Consider the following 18462-nt stretch of genomic DNA (forward strand, 5'->3'; position numbering starts at 1 on the left):
CAAATTCCCAAAGAATGCCTTTTCTCTTATATCTCCTCCCCAGTTTGTTCTTCTAAGGATGTTTTGCTTCTAAATTCAATTTATTAGCAGAATAGCAGACAACAATGTCGTGAAATTCAAAAGAGAATGCAAATAATAAATAGATGAGGACATGAAAGACACCAGGTAAACATAATGACATCCTGCAGGAGTGTTAGATAAGAAAGACAACCAAAAACACAAAAAAATGCTAAACAAATAACCAATTTACATGTCAGTCCCTTCAAATTAAAGGCTTCTGTGCACATTAACAAAATTATTGTTGTACCTTATTTCACATTTAAAAGTGTGTTTTTAAAGAAGCCTGCTGTTAGGCATGAAATCATATTTTTAAAACATCAAATCCTTCCCATTTTCTCCGGACTGCAGCCTCCTAGCGAAGCCAGTCACTTCCAGCTTATCATTTCCTGTTTTTCTAAAGACACCGAGGCAACTCCAAAGATGTCTGGAGGCTCGCAATAAAGTGGTGGAAGTGTGGGGGTGAAGAACAGTGGAGCTGACAGGTTTGCACTCCCGGCTGGGAGGAGTGATGGTGACTGCTGTCACCCTAACACAACTAGCAGACGCATCACGACGAAGCTGCGACAGCATGTCATACACACGCTTACACTTCTCCCAAACGTGAAAATATCAAAATCATGTGACATTAGTAACCCTTTGAAATAAACAATCATTCATTTGGTAAATGTTACATTTGTGACTGAGGTGGCTAATGTGTAGATATTTACAGAACTAACATTTATCTCAGTATGCAGTAAAAAAAAAATATTTAATTCAATAAACATTTATTAGCCCGATAGGACAAGATGTAGCTAAGGACATCACAGGGCTTATAGTGTACCTAAATATTGCGATCTTCCAACTATTGCACCGAGCACATGTAGATTTGATTGATGCCAACTGTTACTTTATGAGGCATACATTTATCATATGTCAGATAAACTGTGATTACCTATGTAGAAAGTGACAAATACAGTATCTGCCCATTCCTAAATATTGGTGTGCTTTATGATCTCTGTCTGAAGTTGTCATCACTGTATTTAAAACTGCATGACTGGCTGCAGTCAGTAGTATTTCAAAATAACACTTAAGACAATGAAAATAAGTAATGCTATAAGGTCTCAGAACCCATTCTTTAATTTGTTTATTTACAAATGTCAAATGAAAGACACACACAGTAAAAGATGTTAAATAGGATCAGGTGGTCTACAGGCTGTGGATGATTGTTCGGTTCTTGAGGCTCTGGACATACTCTTTGGCCTGGTCAAAGCTCGTCTTCTCCTCGGTTTTGGGCGGCGAGCCCTCCACCAGCTTCACAAAGTAGTGACAGTTAACTCTGTCCATGATGCCAAACATCCCCCTGCCGTGGTAACGGATCCGCCTCAGGTACTTCCCTTTACCGGAGTAGGACTCAGCTGCAGGAGGGGGGGGGTTATTAAAGAGGGGATGAGATAAACGGAGAGAGAGATAAGATACAGAATACTCATTGAATTTGTAGAGGTGCCTTTGAATGAAAACTAGTCAAAATAACAAAAGAGTTCCGGCTTATCTGTGATAACATAAATTACCCACTCTGCACACCGTCTGAACTCAAAAGTAATCTACTGCTTTTTTAATTCACTACCTGCTTACCGTCCTACTGAAGGTCATTTCCCCCGTTCTGAACTAGAGATGCACTGATCCCACTTTTTCAGTCCCGACACCATTACAGATATCTGGGCTTCGGCCGATACCGGGTAGCGATCCGATACCAGTGTTTCACTCATTAGTCGTATGCCTCACTGTGTGGGAGTGACTGGGATCATTCTTTTATTTGTAATTATGTGCAACATTAGGCTCGACTTAAACATTGCTTTACTCACTTTGTAAAACATAATGTAACAAATAAATACACTGAAATGTTTATTAGAAGTAAAAATGTATGTCTAAATATGTGAATGAATCCTGTATCCTTAAATAATATAGCTTTGATACCAAACTGTTTTCCCTTCACCAACAAAGGTTCAGTTTTTGTCGCCTCTCACACTAGCCACACAATGTTGATGAACAACCGCAAAGCCGACATTTACACAGCGGACTCCACTTGTTTGTAATTTTAAGCCATCGAGCTACCGGAGGTTCTGCTTTGTTAATAATGTGCAGGAGTGTATCCCATCAGTGCTGTAGACACTTACCTACATACAGGTTGGATTTGTACTCTACGTTGTGATTTTTGACCGCCATCTCTTGAGCTTCCTCAAGAACCTGAACAAACAAAGAGCTGTGACATCTACAAATACACTTCTGGTGCACAGGTGTGATGGGGGACACTGTCAACATAATGCATGAACACATACAACAACTCAATAAATAACAAAATATGAGCAGTGAAATTGGAAACATTGTAATCATACAGGAATTTAATGAAGTAGTATCTGTGACTGTGCTGTCTAATTACATTAAACACACAATGATGAAAGGTGAACATGCAGCTACTAACCTCTTTCATGATCTTTGCTCCTTTCTTGTCGTTGAACGCCAGCTGTGCAATGGCCTCGTCGATGCTCATCCCTCGGATCTGTGAAGGAGAACCAACGGTGAGACGAAAAAATAACTTCACCGTTTGTTCCACAGCCGTTAGGCCTGTATGCTGTGTTTTTAGCACCATGTTTACATAAGATCAAATTAAAACTCATGAGGACTAAAGGGTTTGTATAGAGACGTATGACTTTTCTGTTGTTTCTAATAATGAAAAGTGGGAAATTCTGGACCAACGGGCCACACAATAGAGTACTGCAGGGAAGCACTAGCTCACATGACAAGCCAATGGGATTGATCCATTGAGTTTTGGATTATTGCAGAAATTAAGGTCTGTGGCAAACAAAGTGGAGATATGATGTACTTGACTTTACTTGAAGATACGACATCGATGAGGTAATTCTCCGCTGTGGGTCTCACCATTTTGGCCAGGTACCACATCTTGTCTTTGCTGTACTTGATCTGCCTCCTGCTGTGGTGGATCTCCTGAAGAAGGAAACCACCACAAGTATTCAGATACTTGTAGAGACAAGAGACAACTTATGCACAGCTTGAGGGATATGGAAATCATTGCACAACATACTCAAACATATATATCTACACTTTGCAAATACATAGGACCATAACTTTGTGATTAACAATCCGAAGAAACTCTGAAGTACTCTGTAACTTTCATCCACTCGGTTTCCTGCAGGTGACACCTGCCCGGGTCATCCTCTCACTCTGCACTTCATACTACAAGCAGACGGAAAGACTTACTGCTGGTCTGCGATCATCATCTGGTTGCTGAGGCGGATACATCTTCCGGTTGCTCCTCTCCCAGTTCTTTGATTCCAGTGAAGTGCTGGTGTGGAGACATGAGAGCTGCTGAGGACCTAGAACCTGTAACCTGGAGAGACATCCGGGAAAAGGGGGGGAGGGAAACATTTAATTGCATATATGTACAATCATATGTATCCAATCTCAACCTGCTAAGATCTGCCCTCTGAGGGTCGCTATCGATGTACTTACCTTGAATGCAACACCCCGGATAAATTCCTAATAAAAGCCATACCTGAAAACAAGTACAAACCCGTTAAGACATCGCCAGCAGACACAAAACATGTCATAACATGGTACATTTGTGAACAAATTAGGCTGCATTTCTCTTACCACGTCCTGTCATTGCAGTCGCCATCTTGCATTTTTACGACACTACAGTGTCCGCTTGACGGTAGTAATGTTTACAGCCTCAACAGCGAAATCAGTTTTGCCATATGTCGTCTATGGTGAATATAAGCTATAAAGTTTGGCTAAAGATTGAAGTTGTCTTAATCGTAATGTGTGAAGGCGGTAGTGAAAAAGCTGTAATCGTGGTTTAAACCCTACACCGTATCTTTAAAACAGCAAACTTGACATGGTTTGTCCCAACTAGGATTCCGTACCCGGCACTTGCAGGATTTACGACACCACGCTGTCCGTACGGCCGGTAATGTAGTTGATACGATAGTGCAGCTAACATGTGAGAAGTTTGGTTTGGCTTTATCAGACTTTATTAGAGAATTAGTGAACGTTAAACGACCCGAGCCGCCATGCACGAAAGGTCGCTCCCCGCCTCCCCCAACTGGTACTGCTCCCGCAGCAGCGACGTCAACAGCAGCGGTTTGTTGGGCGTCGGAGCCAAAAACGTCATCTTTTTGATTGACGTATCTGCATCTTCCTGCAGGGTTACAGGTGAGACTGCTGGTGCTGTACATCACATACACACAGACACGGTCACTCTGGTACTTATCCTCCAGCCTCTATAAGGCTAAACGTTAACTTGCAGGTGATCAGATCACCTCAAGTGTGTTGATTTCAGCTCGTGGGGTCGAGTAATGGAAGGGAAACGGACCTCTGATCACCTGGCTGGATTGGCAACATGCACAGTCTAGTGCTGACATTATTGGGTGATTAATAAGTCAGTCAATCATAGAAAAGCCGATTAGATATTTGGCTTAACAGATATACTTAAGTTCGACTAACAGATCTTTTTGAGCTGCTGGTCAGACAAAATAAGCAACTTAAAGACGTCCTCTTGGACACTGGAACATTGTGATGGGCATTGTTCACTGTTTTTAGAATACATAGCTCATCAATTAAAGGGGTTCTCTCGTGATGCATTATTGCACTTAAACAAAGTCTGGGGACCTGCAAGAGACAGATTAAAACAATAAAAAAAGATTTGCCAAAATCAAAGCAGTAAAGTTCTAGTTCAAGACAAGTTCATCTTGACTTTCAGTACAAACAAATAAAAAAGACTGGATCCTATAATTCCCACAATGCAACTCAACAGCATCTTTCACGAGACTCCACACACCTCCACTTTTTAATGCATGTTTTATATTTGAAGTCCCAAACCCAGCTAACGGTGATGACGTCACAATGAGATCATCAGGGTTATTTTCTCAGACTTTGGGAAGCTTGTCCAGAGCCACAGAGGACCTTCTACTTTTATTTCATATGAAATATCAGTGCTACTTTATTGAAAAATGTCTTAAGCTACATGTCTTCAGTTTGCCTGTGTGATTTGAGATTCTAATCTCTTTCTTGTGATTCAATCTTTATTTTTGGTGTATTGTGGCCCCTTTTCTAATCCATCATATTCTACCTTCACCATAAGACGCTGACATCCCTGTGTTTTTCAGGTGAGCTTGTCGGCCATAAAGACTTGGTGTCTGGCTTTTCATTCTGTCAGCATGCAGGACAGAGTCACATCTGCGTCAGCTCCTCCAGTGACGGGGCCGTTCGCTTCTGGGACTCGGACAGCAAGGCTTTAATAAGGGAGCATGCAGCTCATCAGGTGAGAGTCGACTGTCCTGTTCTGTTGTGTCATTGCAACAAGAAACGGTGCGTTTTCACGACATGCCGGCGCCCCCTGCAGGCCGCAGTCAGCTCTGCAGCAGCAGAGGTAACCAGGAGGCTTGCTTTCTCGGTTCTGAAGCTGAAGCAGTCTTTCTCTTCAGGTTCTTTTAGAGGTGATGATTCAGATAGAGGAGCCTGTCACCTGTGCTGTCACACAAATGTGCTTTCACATGTTTTGTGCTGTCGTGGCGAGAGTGGGCTGCTGACCCGGTCTGGAGAGAGAAAGCTAACCGTCTGAGCTCGACAGGATGTGGAGGGAGACAGACGGCACCGATTTCTAGCTGCTCCTCTACAGCAGCTCAGTCTCTCTCGGCGGCATTTTTATAGCTGTTGTCGAGGTTAGAAAGGGCATTGCTTATTTGGTTTCCATTATTTGCTTCAAATTATGCCTTCAAGGGATAATTTCTCTGTCGTCTGGCTTGATCTGAACAGTGAAAGCCACAGACGGACAGGACGGTTATGCGTCCATCTATGAGAACAGATTCAGTGCCTCAATAGCTCTGAATATCTATTCATAAACAAGCCCAACCGTAAAACTGATTACTGTAAATGCATTCAGAAAGGCAAGAGGCTAAATTACTAATCAGGTGTTCAGGAGAATAATAAAGTGTTTGTAAATGTTACAATTTCAATGAACAAAGTCTGTTTCCTTCCAGTTAATCCTCGCTTAAGTTAGAACAACCTTGGAAACAGCAGTCTGACCACCATAAGAAACTGTACCGGGCGGAGCCTGATTAGTAAAGTACATTTGCCATATCGTTTCAACAGGATGTCACCCCAGTTGTTGTTTTCCACACACACAGAGCCCGGTCGCAGCGGTGCACTGGTCGCCGGTGGACAAAAACCTGGTGGTGTCAGGGGACGAGAAGGGCATTGTGGTCTGTCACTGGTACAACACAGGAGACACCGCCAGCTTCTTCCCAGAGCCCAGGACCATCTTCTGCCTCACCTGCTCCCCTCACACCTGGAGCTCTGTGGCTGTGGGGTAAGAAGAGCACAGTCCACTCTGCGGGATCACCACTCTATCATTTGTTTTCTTTAAACAAAGTCCAGAAATTATAATCTGAAACAAAATCAAGACATGTTTCAATGGGGCTTAGTTTGGTTATGATACCTAAATTTTTATTTATTTATTATTATTAATTTTGTCAAGTTTTTAAGTCTTAAATGTGTTGTGTTTTATAAATACCAGGGATTCAATTTGATTTGAGATATTCTTAATTTTCACATAAATCATCTGTGATTGGGAAATTGTGAACCCCTTCTACTTAATATCAAATAATAATAATAATAATACTAACTAATAATAAGGAAGTCCTCGAATCCATAACATTTACGTTTGTTTTTAAAGGGGCCTTCTAGTATATTTCAAATCTGACCTGTGAAGGCATTCTCAGTGGTCGCATGTGGTGAAAGTAGAAAACATGTCTAAAGTTTAGTCGAATTCAACCGTTTAGCTGCAAAAATAGAATATAAGTGTCGGTGATTGTGACGGTGCTGTCATCGGTCTGTCGAAGGTACAAAGATGGGATGATCGTGCTGATTGATGTGAGTAAGAAAGGCGAGGTGATGCACCGTCTCCGTGGACATGAAGATGAGATCCACTCGCTGGCGTGGTCGCCGATGGCCAGCGAGGATGCCCTTTTCAGCAGACCTGAGGACATGGAAGGTAGCGGTGTGCAGTCATTAAAAAAAACACCAGTCCTATTTCCTCTTTCCTCTTTTTAATGTTAGTTCTGCAAAAATAAATACATTTTGAATGGGGAAAAAAAGGTAACTCAATTTTGTCATGCATTTTTTCCATCATACAGCAACCAGTGGAGGGTCGGCAGGAGACGAGAAGGGCTGCTATCTTGCGTCTGGGAGCAAAGACCAGACGATGAGGATCTGGAGCTCAGCGAAGGGAAAAAGTAAGAGATTCCGAGGAGGTTTGAGCTGCAAATGGCCCGGATTTTGTACTCATTTATTAATACATCCTGATGACTATTCGTGGCAAAGTGAAAAAGCCTTCACAAGGTATCTGTGGGTCATCAATAAAGAAAAAGAAAAATGTTAATTCATTTTCATCCTGTCAATGTTCAGGAAAACAAAGAGAAAAGTAATTCTGAGTGTATTATTTTAGTGTCAAACTAAAGCTGAATGTTTGCTTTATTTCTCCAATAAAAATTTAAGACAAGCAGCTCAAATCTAACTAAAATGCCACCGCTGGTGCCCTTTTTAAGAGCGAGTGAAATCGCTGATCCTCTCTGTATCCTCTCTGAATCCTCTCATCTTCTGCCCCCTGCAGGTGTGATGACTCTGAAGCTGCCGTATCTGAAGAAAAGAGGCTCTGCAGTCGACCCCGGTGTCAAAGAGAGACTCTGGCTCCACGTCCACTGGCCGAAGGGACGACCAACACAACTTGTGTCCAGCTGCTTCGGGTACACCCACACACACACACACACACACACACACACACACACACACACACACACACACACACACGTGTGTTATCAATGGAAACATCAGAGGGAGCCTGATGAAACATGACAACAGCAGAGCTCAGTAGTCCGTCTGTAGTATCTTCAGCAGCGTTTGTTTTAAAACATACACGTGACCAGTAGTTTTGCCTCTATAAACCCTTAATGACTTTCGTGTGTGTGTGTGTGTGCTTGTGTTCTCAGTGGTGAGTTGGTGATGTGGGACTTGACCAGGACAGGGAAGCAGAGGTGGACTCTGTTTGGGACGTCTTCAGAGGGACAGAACCACAACAGGATCATCTTCAACATGAGTTCAGTCCGCCTGCAGGACGACAGAGAGCTGCTCATCAGCACCTCCATGGACAGAGAGGTGGGTCACCTTCTATTTAATAATGAGCTTAATGCAAAGTTTACCACTCTCTTATTGTTTCCAAAAAGGCCTTTGACTTACCGGAGGACTGTAGCATCTGACTTTAATTTGTGTTCCAGATTAAATGCTGGGACCTGGCCTCTCTGGACTGCTGCTGGACTCTGCCCACCCTGGGCGGCTTTGTCTACGCCCTGACCTTCTCCCCCGTGGGTGCAGGGTGTCTGGCGCTGGGCGTCGGTGACAGCATGATCCGGGTGTGGAACACACTGACCACCCAAAACCAGTACGACACCAGGTGCTTCTGGCAGGGCATCAAGTCCAAGGTCACGGCGGTAAGATGTTTTGGCTTCGTTTCATTTTCCTTGTAAAAATTTTCTTTTTTTACCTAATTTCAGAAATGACACATCTAAGATTAAGGTTATCTATAAACTTGTTATTTTGCTGCAGCTGGCGTGGCACCCGACAAAAGAAGGATCCTTGTCTTTTGGAACAGACGATGGCAAGGTTGGAATCTTCGAAGTCTTCTCAAACAGGTGAAGTCATTATTTAAATTTTCCTTTTGGTTTGAAGGAAGTATAATGTATTTATAAAGTGCTTTTCACAGACAAAAGTCACAGAGTGCTTAACAGGAGCGGTATTTCAAAAGAAGAAAACATAAACAACACAATGTGTGAGTCTCCAACACTTTCTCACAGCAGTCCACACATACAACTTCACTCCAGTTTAATACGTTAACGTTTTTACCCAGCTGGCCAAAGTGCCTACAGAGGCAGTAAAGAAGACCGGTAGCATACAAACATAGATATAAAGAATGCATTGTTTAATATACTCAGAAATCTGCTTCGTGAAAATAAACATAACTTTTGTTTCTTCTACAGTAAAAACCCAAAGGGCGCCTTCTAAAAATCATTATGTGAATGATCTTTAACTGCCATGAAGTCAGATTATTGCTTGTTTTTCTTTTTGCTCGGGACCTGGTGGATTTTTCACATGACGACGTGATTCCCCCGAGTGCCATTGTCCTGCAGCTATCTATGTCATGCATTCCTGACTGGGCGTTTGTTCTGCTTCATCTCCTCCCAGGCCTCCTCAGATATCGAGCTCCTATCACAGGAAAACGGTGTACACACTGGCCTGGGGACCCGCAGTCCCCCCGATGTCGTTTGGTAAGTTCCTAATGAACTCTTAGCAACTGCTGCTGTTTTCTCCAAACGCCCCGACCCAGCAAAAACGTTGGCGGTGGGACGCCGGAAAAAAAACGCAGAGTCAGCGAAAAAGCCCCAACATCTCCGCACGCCCTTTATGTAATTGACTCTGTAATTGAATGAGCTGAGATAACACTTACTGCTCACCTCCCTCCCTCTTCGGTCGCTCGTGGGGGAATCTAGACCTGGGAAGTTAATTTCACCAGCTGTCGGCAGATGACATTTTGATTACCACATCAGTCGCTCGGCTTCCAAGCCGTAAACACAATTGTTGCCGTGCCAACAATCTGCTGAAAGCTCCCAAAACGAACAAAAGAAGCCACTTATTTCTTTAACTTGACACCGGCTCAGATCACTACATGTTTCTGGTGGAGTTCTGTGATCTCATTGGCTCAGCTCGTCGGGGTGACTTACAATAGGTGTGCAGAGGAAAATTAGCTCCAGCTGCTTCGTCTCTGTATATGTCACTTATTGTTTTTTACCTTCACATTCTCTGCACACTGAGTGCTACTTGTAGCATATTTTTCAGCGGGGTGCCCAGAGTATATTTTCAACTTGTACAGGATCACGTCTGGACTACATTGAAGGGTGCGTAGGTGTTAAACGGTTCATATCAATAGCTGTGTGTTTGTTTTCTGTGCGGGATGTTCAGGGGCAGCAGGTGGAAAGCCGTCCCTCAGCCTGTACAGCTGCGCCGGCGAAGGCATCATCCTGCAGCACGATCCGTCCAAGCTGAGCGGAGAGGCCTCGGACATCGACAAACTGATCCGAGACACCAACAACATCAAGGTGGGAGGGGTGTTGATGTGGTGACCATGTCATTCTCTGACATGGTCACCACATCAGTGGTTAACTTCATGCTTTTTCAATGCGGGTTAGTGCAATGATCTGCTCATTGAACGACACAGCATAGTGTTAGATGCTCTCATTAAATAACTTCATGCAACAGCAAAGTCGGCCGAGCTGTTTGGGTCCATGCAGGGAAAATGATCGTTTTAGGTTTGTTCTAAATCCTGCAGCGGTTCTCTTGAGATGTCATCAGAAAGCAAACCACTGGATGTGCACACAAGGGACCAATCTATTTTCAAATGGATACAAGTAGCTTTTAAAAATGTTAAGGATAAACAAGATGGCAGCAGTCAGTTGTGACACCCAGCACTGAGCTCTTAGGATAAGCAGTAAAACAATAAGTGTATGCATATTAAGAGAATTGAATTGGTGTTCCTGTTATCTTTTAATTGAGGACCTTTCACATTTATCTTCTTTGTGTCTTCTTACATCCACGCACAGACTTCAGAACCCCTTTAGTGAACCACCTGTTAGCCACAATAGCACCTGATACACACATCCTCTAGGTGGGGAAGAAACTAAGTAAAAGTCCCATGAGAAGTTCACAGACCTGTCAAAGCTTTAATGGAGCCGATCTCGTGGCCGGCGCTCCCGACTGCGACAGTTTCATGTTTTTTCTGCTGAATGTAAATGGAGGTGATTTGAATAGGTTATGAAGGTGAGCTCTGCTTCCCAACAGCACAAGCTGTCTCCACACACCGACTTCAGCTGGAAGCCAGATGGGAAAGTGGTCGCCATCGGCAATGAGGACGGGTGAGTGACGGAACGGGCCTGACCCGCGTCATCATAGACCACCAGCCTGTGGAGTCCTGTGAGGGACCAACTGTCTAGTCTGTAGTCTTTAGGCTACAGGACAATGGAGTTGTTTCTGTGTGAAAGATTGTACTCTGCTAACTAGGTCACATTCTGAGTTTATGATTGAATGTCACGAGGACTCATCACAACACTTAAACATCCTGAACCAGACTCATTCACAGTAAAACCTAAAAGACGCAGCTCTCCACGAGATGATTTCCATCCTCGTGACGTTTTTGTGATCCCCGTTTCATCTTTTGTCTGACCACATGATCGCGGCTGCAGGTGCATTGAAGTGTATGAGGCTCCCAGTCTGAAGCTGCTGTGCAGCGTCCAGCAGCACCACAAGATCATCAACACCTTGCGGTGGCATCACGACCACGACTCCCCGCCAGAGCTGCACTGCCTCCTGGCATCGGGCTCCAGCAACGCGACCGTCTACGTGCACGATCTCCGCTCCATCATAGGTGGGGGGGGGGGGACCTCAAACGCATTGTATTATCCAGTCCGCACTATTTGTTGAGAGCTTGCATTTTTTCCGTGAACCCGAGGAGTAGACTCACATCTTCGATATGCAGCATTACAAAAGCTCGGTAGGTGTTGAGATTTGTGTTTCCCCCGGGCACAGAGAATCCTCCAGAAAGCCCCGTGGTGTTGATGGAGCCGTATCGCAGGCTGTGCGGTCATACATCTAAAATCACCGGCATGGCCTGGAGTCCACATCACGAAGCCCGGCTGGTCACCGTCTCGTACGATGGCACAGCTCAGGTCAGTACCAGGCCAGCATCATGGGTGGACGACCATGATAATGTTCCTGTCAGATGCACCAGCATCTTGATTCTGAATTTTTTACTGTTCAGGTGTGGGACGTGCTGCAGGAGGCGGCTGTCTCCAACTACCGGGGTCATCTTGGGTATCTGCTGTGCGTGGACTGGTCGCCCGACGATCCGGATGTGATCTGGACCGGAGGGAAGGACTTCACCCTGCAGGAGTGGAAAGTCTCCAAACAAGAGTTTACAAAGCCACCCAAAGGTAAATGCCTGTCTTGAAAACACCCAGAACCCCCAACCCTCAACACAAGTTCTCCTTCTGCCTGTTGGTGTAACCAGCGGACTGTAACGTTCACACGCTTCTCCTCTCAGGGAAAAAGATGGTCGACCTGAGGGAGAAGATGAAGACCAATCCCAAGCAGAAGAGGAAGAACAAGAAGGTGCCGGGGGCCGGAGGAGCCGCGCTGCCAGAGACAAATGGAGAGCCAGTCGCCGGAGGAGAGAAGGTGGCGACGGGGCAAGAGCTGTCTGGTGAAGATGAGGAAGATGAGGTCAGCTCAACGAACAGTCCTGTACCTCCATCAGGTAAGAGGGTAGCTGTTACGGATTGGAAAAGAAAAAAACACAAGATTGTTAAGTGTATAGCTAACGTAATTCTGAAATTAAGTTTCAGTCACTTTTGAGATGCAGAGGAAACCTTTCACTGCCGTAAAAAGCAAAGACAAACCAGGTACGTGCTTCAGCTGAATGTATTTCTTTACATTGGGTGTATGCATGTAACTGTAAGGGTGCCTCTGTGTGTGTCTCCAGACCTAAACTTGCTGAAGAAGAAGAAGCCTCGCTCCATGCTGCCCCTCAGCACCTCCATGGACCATCGGCCCAAAGAGGATCTGCTGCAGGACTGCATCACTCTGGCCTCCGTCAGACACAGCAGTGGTAAAACTCCGCCTGCTATGGAGATGCGTGCTTCAGTTTTATTGGTTCTCACAGTGATTCTAGTACAGGGACACAGATGGTTTAGACATGTATTAACTGGACTGTGCGTGTGGTTCCCAGCTCCCCCTGCAGGGTGCGTCCCAGGCCAAGGAGACCACATCCATCTGGGCCTCTTCTCTGACAGACAGGCTCTGTATCGCATGTTTGAGGCAGAAGGTATGTTGTTTTATTCAGCCTTTAAGAATGTGATGTATGTCCACTCTTTAAAATCACAGAGCAGTTTAATAAAACATGTCCTTCAGGGATTTATTTTCCTTACTATGTTAATCTGCCCATTTATAGTTTCAAAGTAACAGACACCTTTTAGATACTTTGAGCATGCTCACGGTGGCTCATTCAGCCACTAAATCAGTGTTCATGTCAGGAATTGGAGTATTAGAAGAAGGCTTAAATGGGGTGAAGATGTCCGATGTCGTGTCGGTGAAGTCGTCTGTCTCTTGTTCTCCAGAGGAGGGCCACGTGGAGGCGGGGCACCACGACTCGGTGGTGTACCTGCGGCTGTGGAGCGGAGACCTGGAGGGGGCGCTGCAGCTCGCCACAGAGAAAGGAGAGCTGAGTGACCACCTGCTGTCCATCGCCCCCATGGGTACAGGCTCGTGTTAAATTCATTTGACATTCATCTTAATAAGCTTACGTGTTATTTAAGAAAAGCGCCTCAGATGTGCACCAGAGGCTGGTTACACAGAGAAACCTAAATCTAACAAACAGTCAGGATTCAGGTAGGTTGTCAAACAGAGGAAACTTGGCTGTGCAAGCCTGATAAATTACACATAGAATCAGTAGTCGTACGACGATAACGTGACATTGCATTTAATGTTCAAAGCTGGTGGAATACAACATTCGGAGGCTTCAGGATCTTGTAACAATTCTTGTTCCTCCTCCAGCCGGGTTCGGGGTGTGGAGCCGGACCGTGGAGGCCTTCGTCAAGCAGCTGTGTCTGCAGGAGCAGTACCTGAAGGCAGCGTCCCACCTGCTGTCCATCAACAAGCTGTACGAGGCCGTCGACCTGCTGCGCTCTCACAAGCTCTACAGGTTCATCTTTTAGTTTTTAATAACAATAAGTGACTATTTGCTTCTTTTTGTAATATTCTTTTGGTCATATACTTGCAGAGTGGTACGCAAAGTTTGTCTGCTTTGTTGAGCTACAAAAAGGAAAATGAAAGTACTCGTCTATTTCAGCTTTGCAGGCTTTCATTCTTTTCATTTTGAACTGTAATGCTGATCTCGACATGTCTCTTGTTTCCAGTGCCTTCTCCAGCTGATGTTTGTTTGTATGCTAACAGAAGAGATCTGTCTGTGTGTGTGCTGAATGTCAGGGAGGCCATAGCTCTGGTCAAAGCCAGGCTGCCAGCAGACGAGCCCGTCCTGAAGGAGCTGTACACCTGCTGGGCCGCCACGCTGGAGAAGGACGGACATTTCTCCGCAGCCGCTAAATGGTGAGAACTGGAAATCTCTGGTATCGTTGCCTCCTCGTGCCGTTCCCTCTCGTTTACATTGGTATTTAATATGAATTGTTTAAACTTGTCCTTTTCCGTTCACGGTGTCTTTCAGTTACCTGGCTGCTGGGGCCAGTTTCGACGCCGCTAAAGTCATCGCCAGGAAGAACGACGTCCCCTCGCTGAGGACAGCGGCCGGTCTAGCGAGGATCTCGGGAGAGGCCGCTCTGGCTCAGTCGCTGGCGCTGAGGTGTGCTAAAGACCTGGCTGCTGCTCAGGACTGGATCGGAGCCCAGGAGGTCCTGAGCTCACAGGAGAGCCTGCTGGTCAGTAAAACTTTAATGCAACACCAATCATTTTATTTTTTAACTGAAGTAAACGTCACTGTTTGAATTCTAAGTCTACAACATAACAAGCAAAATAAATCTTGGGAATTATAAAAAGACATTAAATAAGAAGGCTTGACCTTTTGAGATAGGATCTAAAAATACATTTTGCCTTTGGGAAAATCATGGAAGTGAAGAATTGTCTCAACCTTCTGCAGGTTCACAGGCTGCACCTCTGCGTCGCTGCGCTGATGACGGCGATGCTGGCAGACTCTGAAGCTGCTGCTCAGCCCCGCGCCTCCAGTCACCACGTCAGCATCCAGGACCAAGTGAGAGACGCGTGGGAGAAGCAGTTTGGCGTTTCACGAGATTCCGCGGGACACCGCAGCGCCGGAGCTCTTCTGCAGGAGCTGAAGTCTGCGGAGAGTCCCACACCCACCGCCAACATTCCTCTCAGACAGGTGCGGGGTCCCCAAACTGTGTCATTGATTTCACACGTCTTTTCATTTCAATATTTACATGAAGCGTTTTACAAGTGAGTTTAGAGAGGAAGCAAGTCGGATAAATTGACCTTCGTGATTCCAACCTTTCATCTGACTCAGTCTTGTTGTCTTTCTGTTTTTGTTGGGTCTCGTGTCTCACTTGTCCTCAGGTGCAGCTGTACTCGTCCCTCCATCTGACCCGTGCCGTGTTGAGCTGGTTATTGGGCGATGATGGACAGCTGATAAAGGAGTTGTGGCAGGCGGTGGCCTGGCTCAGAGATGCCGGACACTTCGGTGTCTCCACAGAGCTCTGCAGGCTGCTGTTCCCTGACAGTACGTCCATCTGTCTCCTCAAACATCATGTTCTGATTCGGTGCAACACAAAATCCTTCTTCATTTTATTCTCAGAGAGAGATATATGTGCATGTCAGCATTTAAGTGCACAATCTTTAAGGCCTCCAGTATCAATCTGAATGAAAAGCAGTTCTGGTTGATATAGCGACACCCTGTGGTGACTGATCATAATTTAGATCCCATAATTTCTTTTGTAACCACAAATGTACCACAAGTAGTATGAACTTGTGATGGCTAATTTCTAGCATTTTTAAGATGAAGCAGTTGTTTGATCAATCAATGGATTAATTCATAATATAAATAATCATGTAGCCATAATGCATTTATTTGGTTTTGTGAGCTGTAAGCTGTCGCACAACCGTCTGTAATTCTCTTTCGCTCTTTTTGTTATCAGATGACGTCAGTGTTTGTTCCAGGAAACACTCCAAAGTGCTTCATCACACAGAAGAGGAACCCGAAGCTGCTGCTAAGAGTCTGCAGGCTTTTGTCGATTACCACCACCTGTATGAACACTGGTGGAGCAACTCCATCCAGATCCAGAGCAGGTTTCCCCCCCCAGCAGCTGACTCCGGTCCCGGGGACGAGGTGGAGGGTAAAGCGCTGAACGGAGATGCAACAGAAGAAAGCGTCAGCCCGGAGACCCAGAGTCGTGACAAACTGGACTTTGATGCGTCCGTGCTTCTGTCTGAGCATCACGCTGCCTGTCAGGCCACTCAGAGGTCGGTGAGCGAGATCCAGGAGCGGCTGGCGGCCATGGTGCTGAAGCACAGCAGAGCCCAGGGAGGGCAGCTCGACTCTGGGGAGAAAGAGGCAGACGCGCCCACGCAGATCTCCACCACCGCAGAGCCCTCGGAGAGCCAGGGGTCCGGTGATGCTGGGCAACGGTGAGGGATGATGACGACTCATTCGTTGTACTTTTCAGATTTGAAACTATGAATACCTGAATGACTAATGACAGAACAGATGTGCATTTAAGGTGGAAGCTAATGCAGCAGACAATCGGTTGATCTTATGCAGACCTATATTGCATTACCAGCGGTAGCAGAAAGGAAAAGGAAAAATAACTACTTAAAAATGGTTATACTGTACAAAAACCACAGTAAAACTCTATTCATTGGAAATGCAGAATGTGGCTTGTTTGGGATGTGGTCCCGCCCCCGAAATTCTGCTTGGTAGCTTCAATAGCTTGTCTATTGTCTATTGTCTGTCCCTCAGCCCCGAGGAGCAGGAGACTCTGCTCTCTTTGTCCACCAAGATGTCAGAACACCAGAAACGGCTGGTTGACCTGCCGGACACCATCAAGGTACAGCTCCCTACGCAACACATACAGGATGAGATTAGAGAAGGAAGGAGGGGCAACCTCCTCAGAGTGCATTCTTGTCTGCAAATTGTCAGTTTTGACTGAAATTATATTTTTACAAACTTGATCCCACACATACTTTTCAACATCTGATATCTTGTTTGCCACGCTCAGATATTTGAGGATGAGAATGACAAATTCTCACCTGTTTGTTCCTCGAATGACGAGGACAGAAATCAGACAATATTACTCAAATTATCTAGGAAGAGTTTTACTTGTACTTGCAATAAACTCCCTACGGATTTAACTTTCTTTTTTGAAGTGTTAAAGCTTTGTTAAAGAAGTGCCACAAACATGCATACAGATTTCACCTCGTCCTCACTGCTCGTGAACAATAAGGTATTTGTGTCCTCTCAGATGTATCCTCACCCAGACGTTGTTGAATGCTGCCTGGTCCTCCTGCACCTCAGTAAGTCTTCTCCGTCCGTGTCGGAGTCGCTCCAACAAAAGGCCAAAGATCTGCTCCGCAAATACGGAACCGATGCCTCGGTCTTCAAAGCCTCCCAGCAATTCCTCACCTGAATCTGTCATCGGCAGACTAAGAGAAGCACTTCCACTGTACAGCTTTTTGTTGAATAAATAAATCTTTAAATACCAAATGCTGTAACCTAATTTTGTTTGAGTCCACAGTCCAGAAAAGCCTGAAGGACACTCAAATGTATGCGTGCCCTGCAGCTCTAAGAGATCAAAGCTACTTTTTTCAACATGCTATAATATTCAATTTTTGACACATTATACTTTTTTCGACATCCTATACTATGACTTTTTTATTACATACGATAATATAGCATTTTTATAACAACTATACTGCCATGGTTCTGGATTTAACAGAAAACACACACACACACACACAGGCAACATGGCCGGTTCAAAAAATGTCTTTACTGAAAAATGAACGGATCATAGACTGATAATCAGTCCAATTAGAGTCAACCAATCCACACAGCAAGAAGGGCAAAACGGGGAGCAAGCAAAGTGTAAAACCAATTAAAAAGGAACACTAGAATTGCTGGAAAGCGATGTGTGCACATGGTAGAATGAAGACAAAACAAGTGGGTATATACAGTGAACAAGGTCAACTAATATCAAAATAAGACAGCTGAGCTATTGGAGTATGCTCTACTGACTTTTTCATGACATACAAGACATTTTTATGATGCACTGATGATTGCTTTACATGTTTTTTAAGACATTAAATAAAATTACTTTTGATTGATTTAATATCTTACTGTACTATGCCATTTTATGAAATTACATAATGTACAAATGTTTGTCTTTTTAATGACCTACAATACCATGACTGTGACTTGTTGACATACTATGTTAGGACTTTTTTTTTAATGACATGACTTGCAATGGCTTTTTTATAACATGACTTTAGATGACCTTTTCGTGACATTCTATACGATACTCGTGGCAAGTTCTTAGGCGTGATGTATGCTTGCTGCATTCGCGAGGGCCACGAGTGTACGCAAGTTCTTGGCCGTCTGTGCACATCCAACATTTTCTAACAAATGGAGAACTTTGAAAAGTGTCGAACATCGGTTTGAGGCGTGGGAACCCCACTCCTGAAAGGGGAGTTTCAACCAGCCACCGTAGTCTGTGCCCTTTCCCGACCAAT

At 44.8% G+C, this 18462-nt stretch overlaps 2 protein-coding genes across 2 annotated transcripts; one reads left to right on the forward strand and one right to left on the reverse strand.

The window, feature by feature from the left end:
- Positions 1-1169: 1169 nt before the first annotated feature.
- Positions 1170-3739, reverse strand: mrpl22 (mitochondrial ribosomal protein L22). Its single transcript, XM_031869034.1, has 7 exons — positions 3709-3739; positions 3568-3610; positions 3316-3445; positions 2977-3042; positions 2519-2596; positions 2214-2283; positions 1170-1454 (listed from the first exon to the last, which is right to left on the reverse strand). The coding sequence occupies exons 1-7, from the start codon at positions 3731-3733 to the stop codon at positions 1246-1248; spliced, it is 621 nt and encodes a 206-aa protein (XP_031724894.1). The 5' UTR covers positions 3734-3739; the 3' UTR covers positions 1170-1245.
- Positions 3740-4020: 281 nt separating this feature from the next.
- Positions 4021-17440, forward strand: gemin5 (gem (nuclear organelle) associated protein 5). The gene is made up of 28 exons (XM_031869002.1): positions 4021-4269; positions 5223-5377; positions 6243-6424; positions 6957-7108; positions 7251-7349; positions 7727-7859; positions 8103-8268; positions 8388-8600; positions 8716-8801; positions 9352-9434; positions 10126-10262; positions 11002-11075; positions 11403-11584; positions 11746-11885; positions 11978-12149; positions 12260-12472; positions 12555-12617; positions 12698-12823; positions 12944-13039; positions 13332-13469; positions 13768-13915; positions 14200-14319; positions 14435-14645; positions 14864-15106; positions 15298-15460; positions 15876-16365; positions 16697-16784; positions 17199-17440. The coding sequence occupies exons 1-28, from the start codon at positions 4128-4130 to the stop codon at positions 17361-17363; spliced, it is 4380 nt and encodes a 1459-aa protein (XP_031724862.1). The 5' UTR covers positions 4021-4127; the 3' UTR covers positions 17364-17440.
- Positions 17441-18462: the final 1022 nt, after the last annotated feature.

The sequence above is a fragment of the Anarrhichthys ocellatus genome, unplaced genomic scaffold, assembly GCF_004355925.1.
Source record: "Anarrhichthys ocellatus isolate YVR2014 unplaced genomic scaffold, GSC_Weel_1.0 scaffold45, whole genome shotgun sequence".
Classification (NCBI taxonomy): Eukaryota; Metazoa; Chordata; class Actinopteri; order Perciformes; family Anarhichadidae; genus Anarrhichthys; species Anarrhichthys ocellatus.

What these genes read in the sequence shown, in the direction of transcription:
- mrpl22 (XM_031869034.1), bottom strand. Translation starts at nt 3,733, where the DNA reads ATGGCGACTGCAATGACAGGACGTG. An exon ending in ATGATGATCGCAGACCAGCA is followed by an intron (nt 3,043 to 3,315) that starts GTAAGTCTTTCC and finishes TTCCTTCTTCAG; the next exon opens with GAGATCCACCACAGCAGGAG. An exon ending in GAGCAAAGATCATGAAAGAG is followed by an intron (nt 2,284 to 2,518) that starts GTTAGTAGCTGC and finishes TTGTTTGTTCAG; the next exon opens with GTTCTTGAGGAAGCTCAAGA.
- gemin5 (XM_031869002.1), top strand. Translation starts at nt 4,128, where the DNA reads ATGCACGAAAGGTCGCTCCCCGCCTCCCCCAACTGGTACTGCTCCCGC. An exon ending in GGGAGCATGCAGCTCATCAG is followed by an intron (nt 5,378 to 6,242) that starts GTGAGAGTCGAC and finishes CCACACACACAG; the next exon opens with AGCCCGGTCGCAGCGGTGCA. An exon ending in GCACCTCCATGGACAGAGAG is followed by an intron (nt 8,269 to 8,387) that starts GTGGGTCACCTT and finishes TTTGTGTTCCAG; the next exon opens with ATTAAATGCTGGGACCTGGC.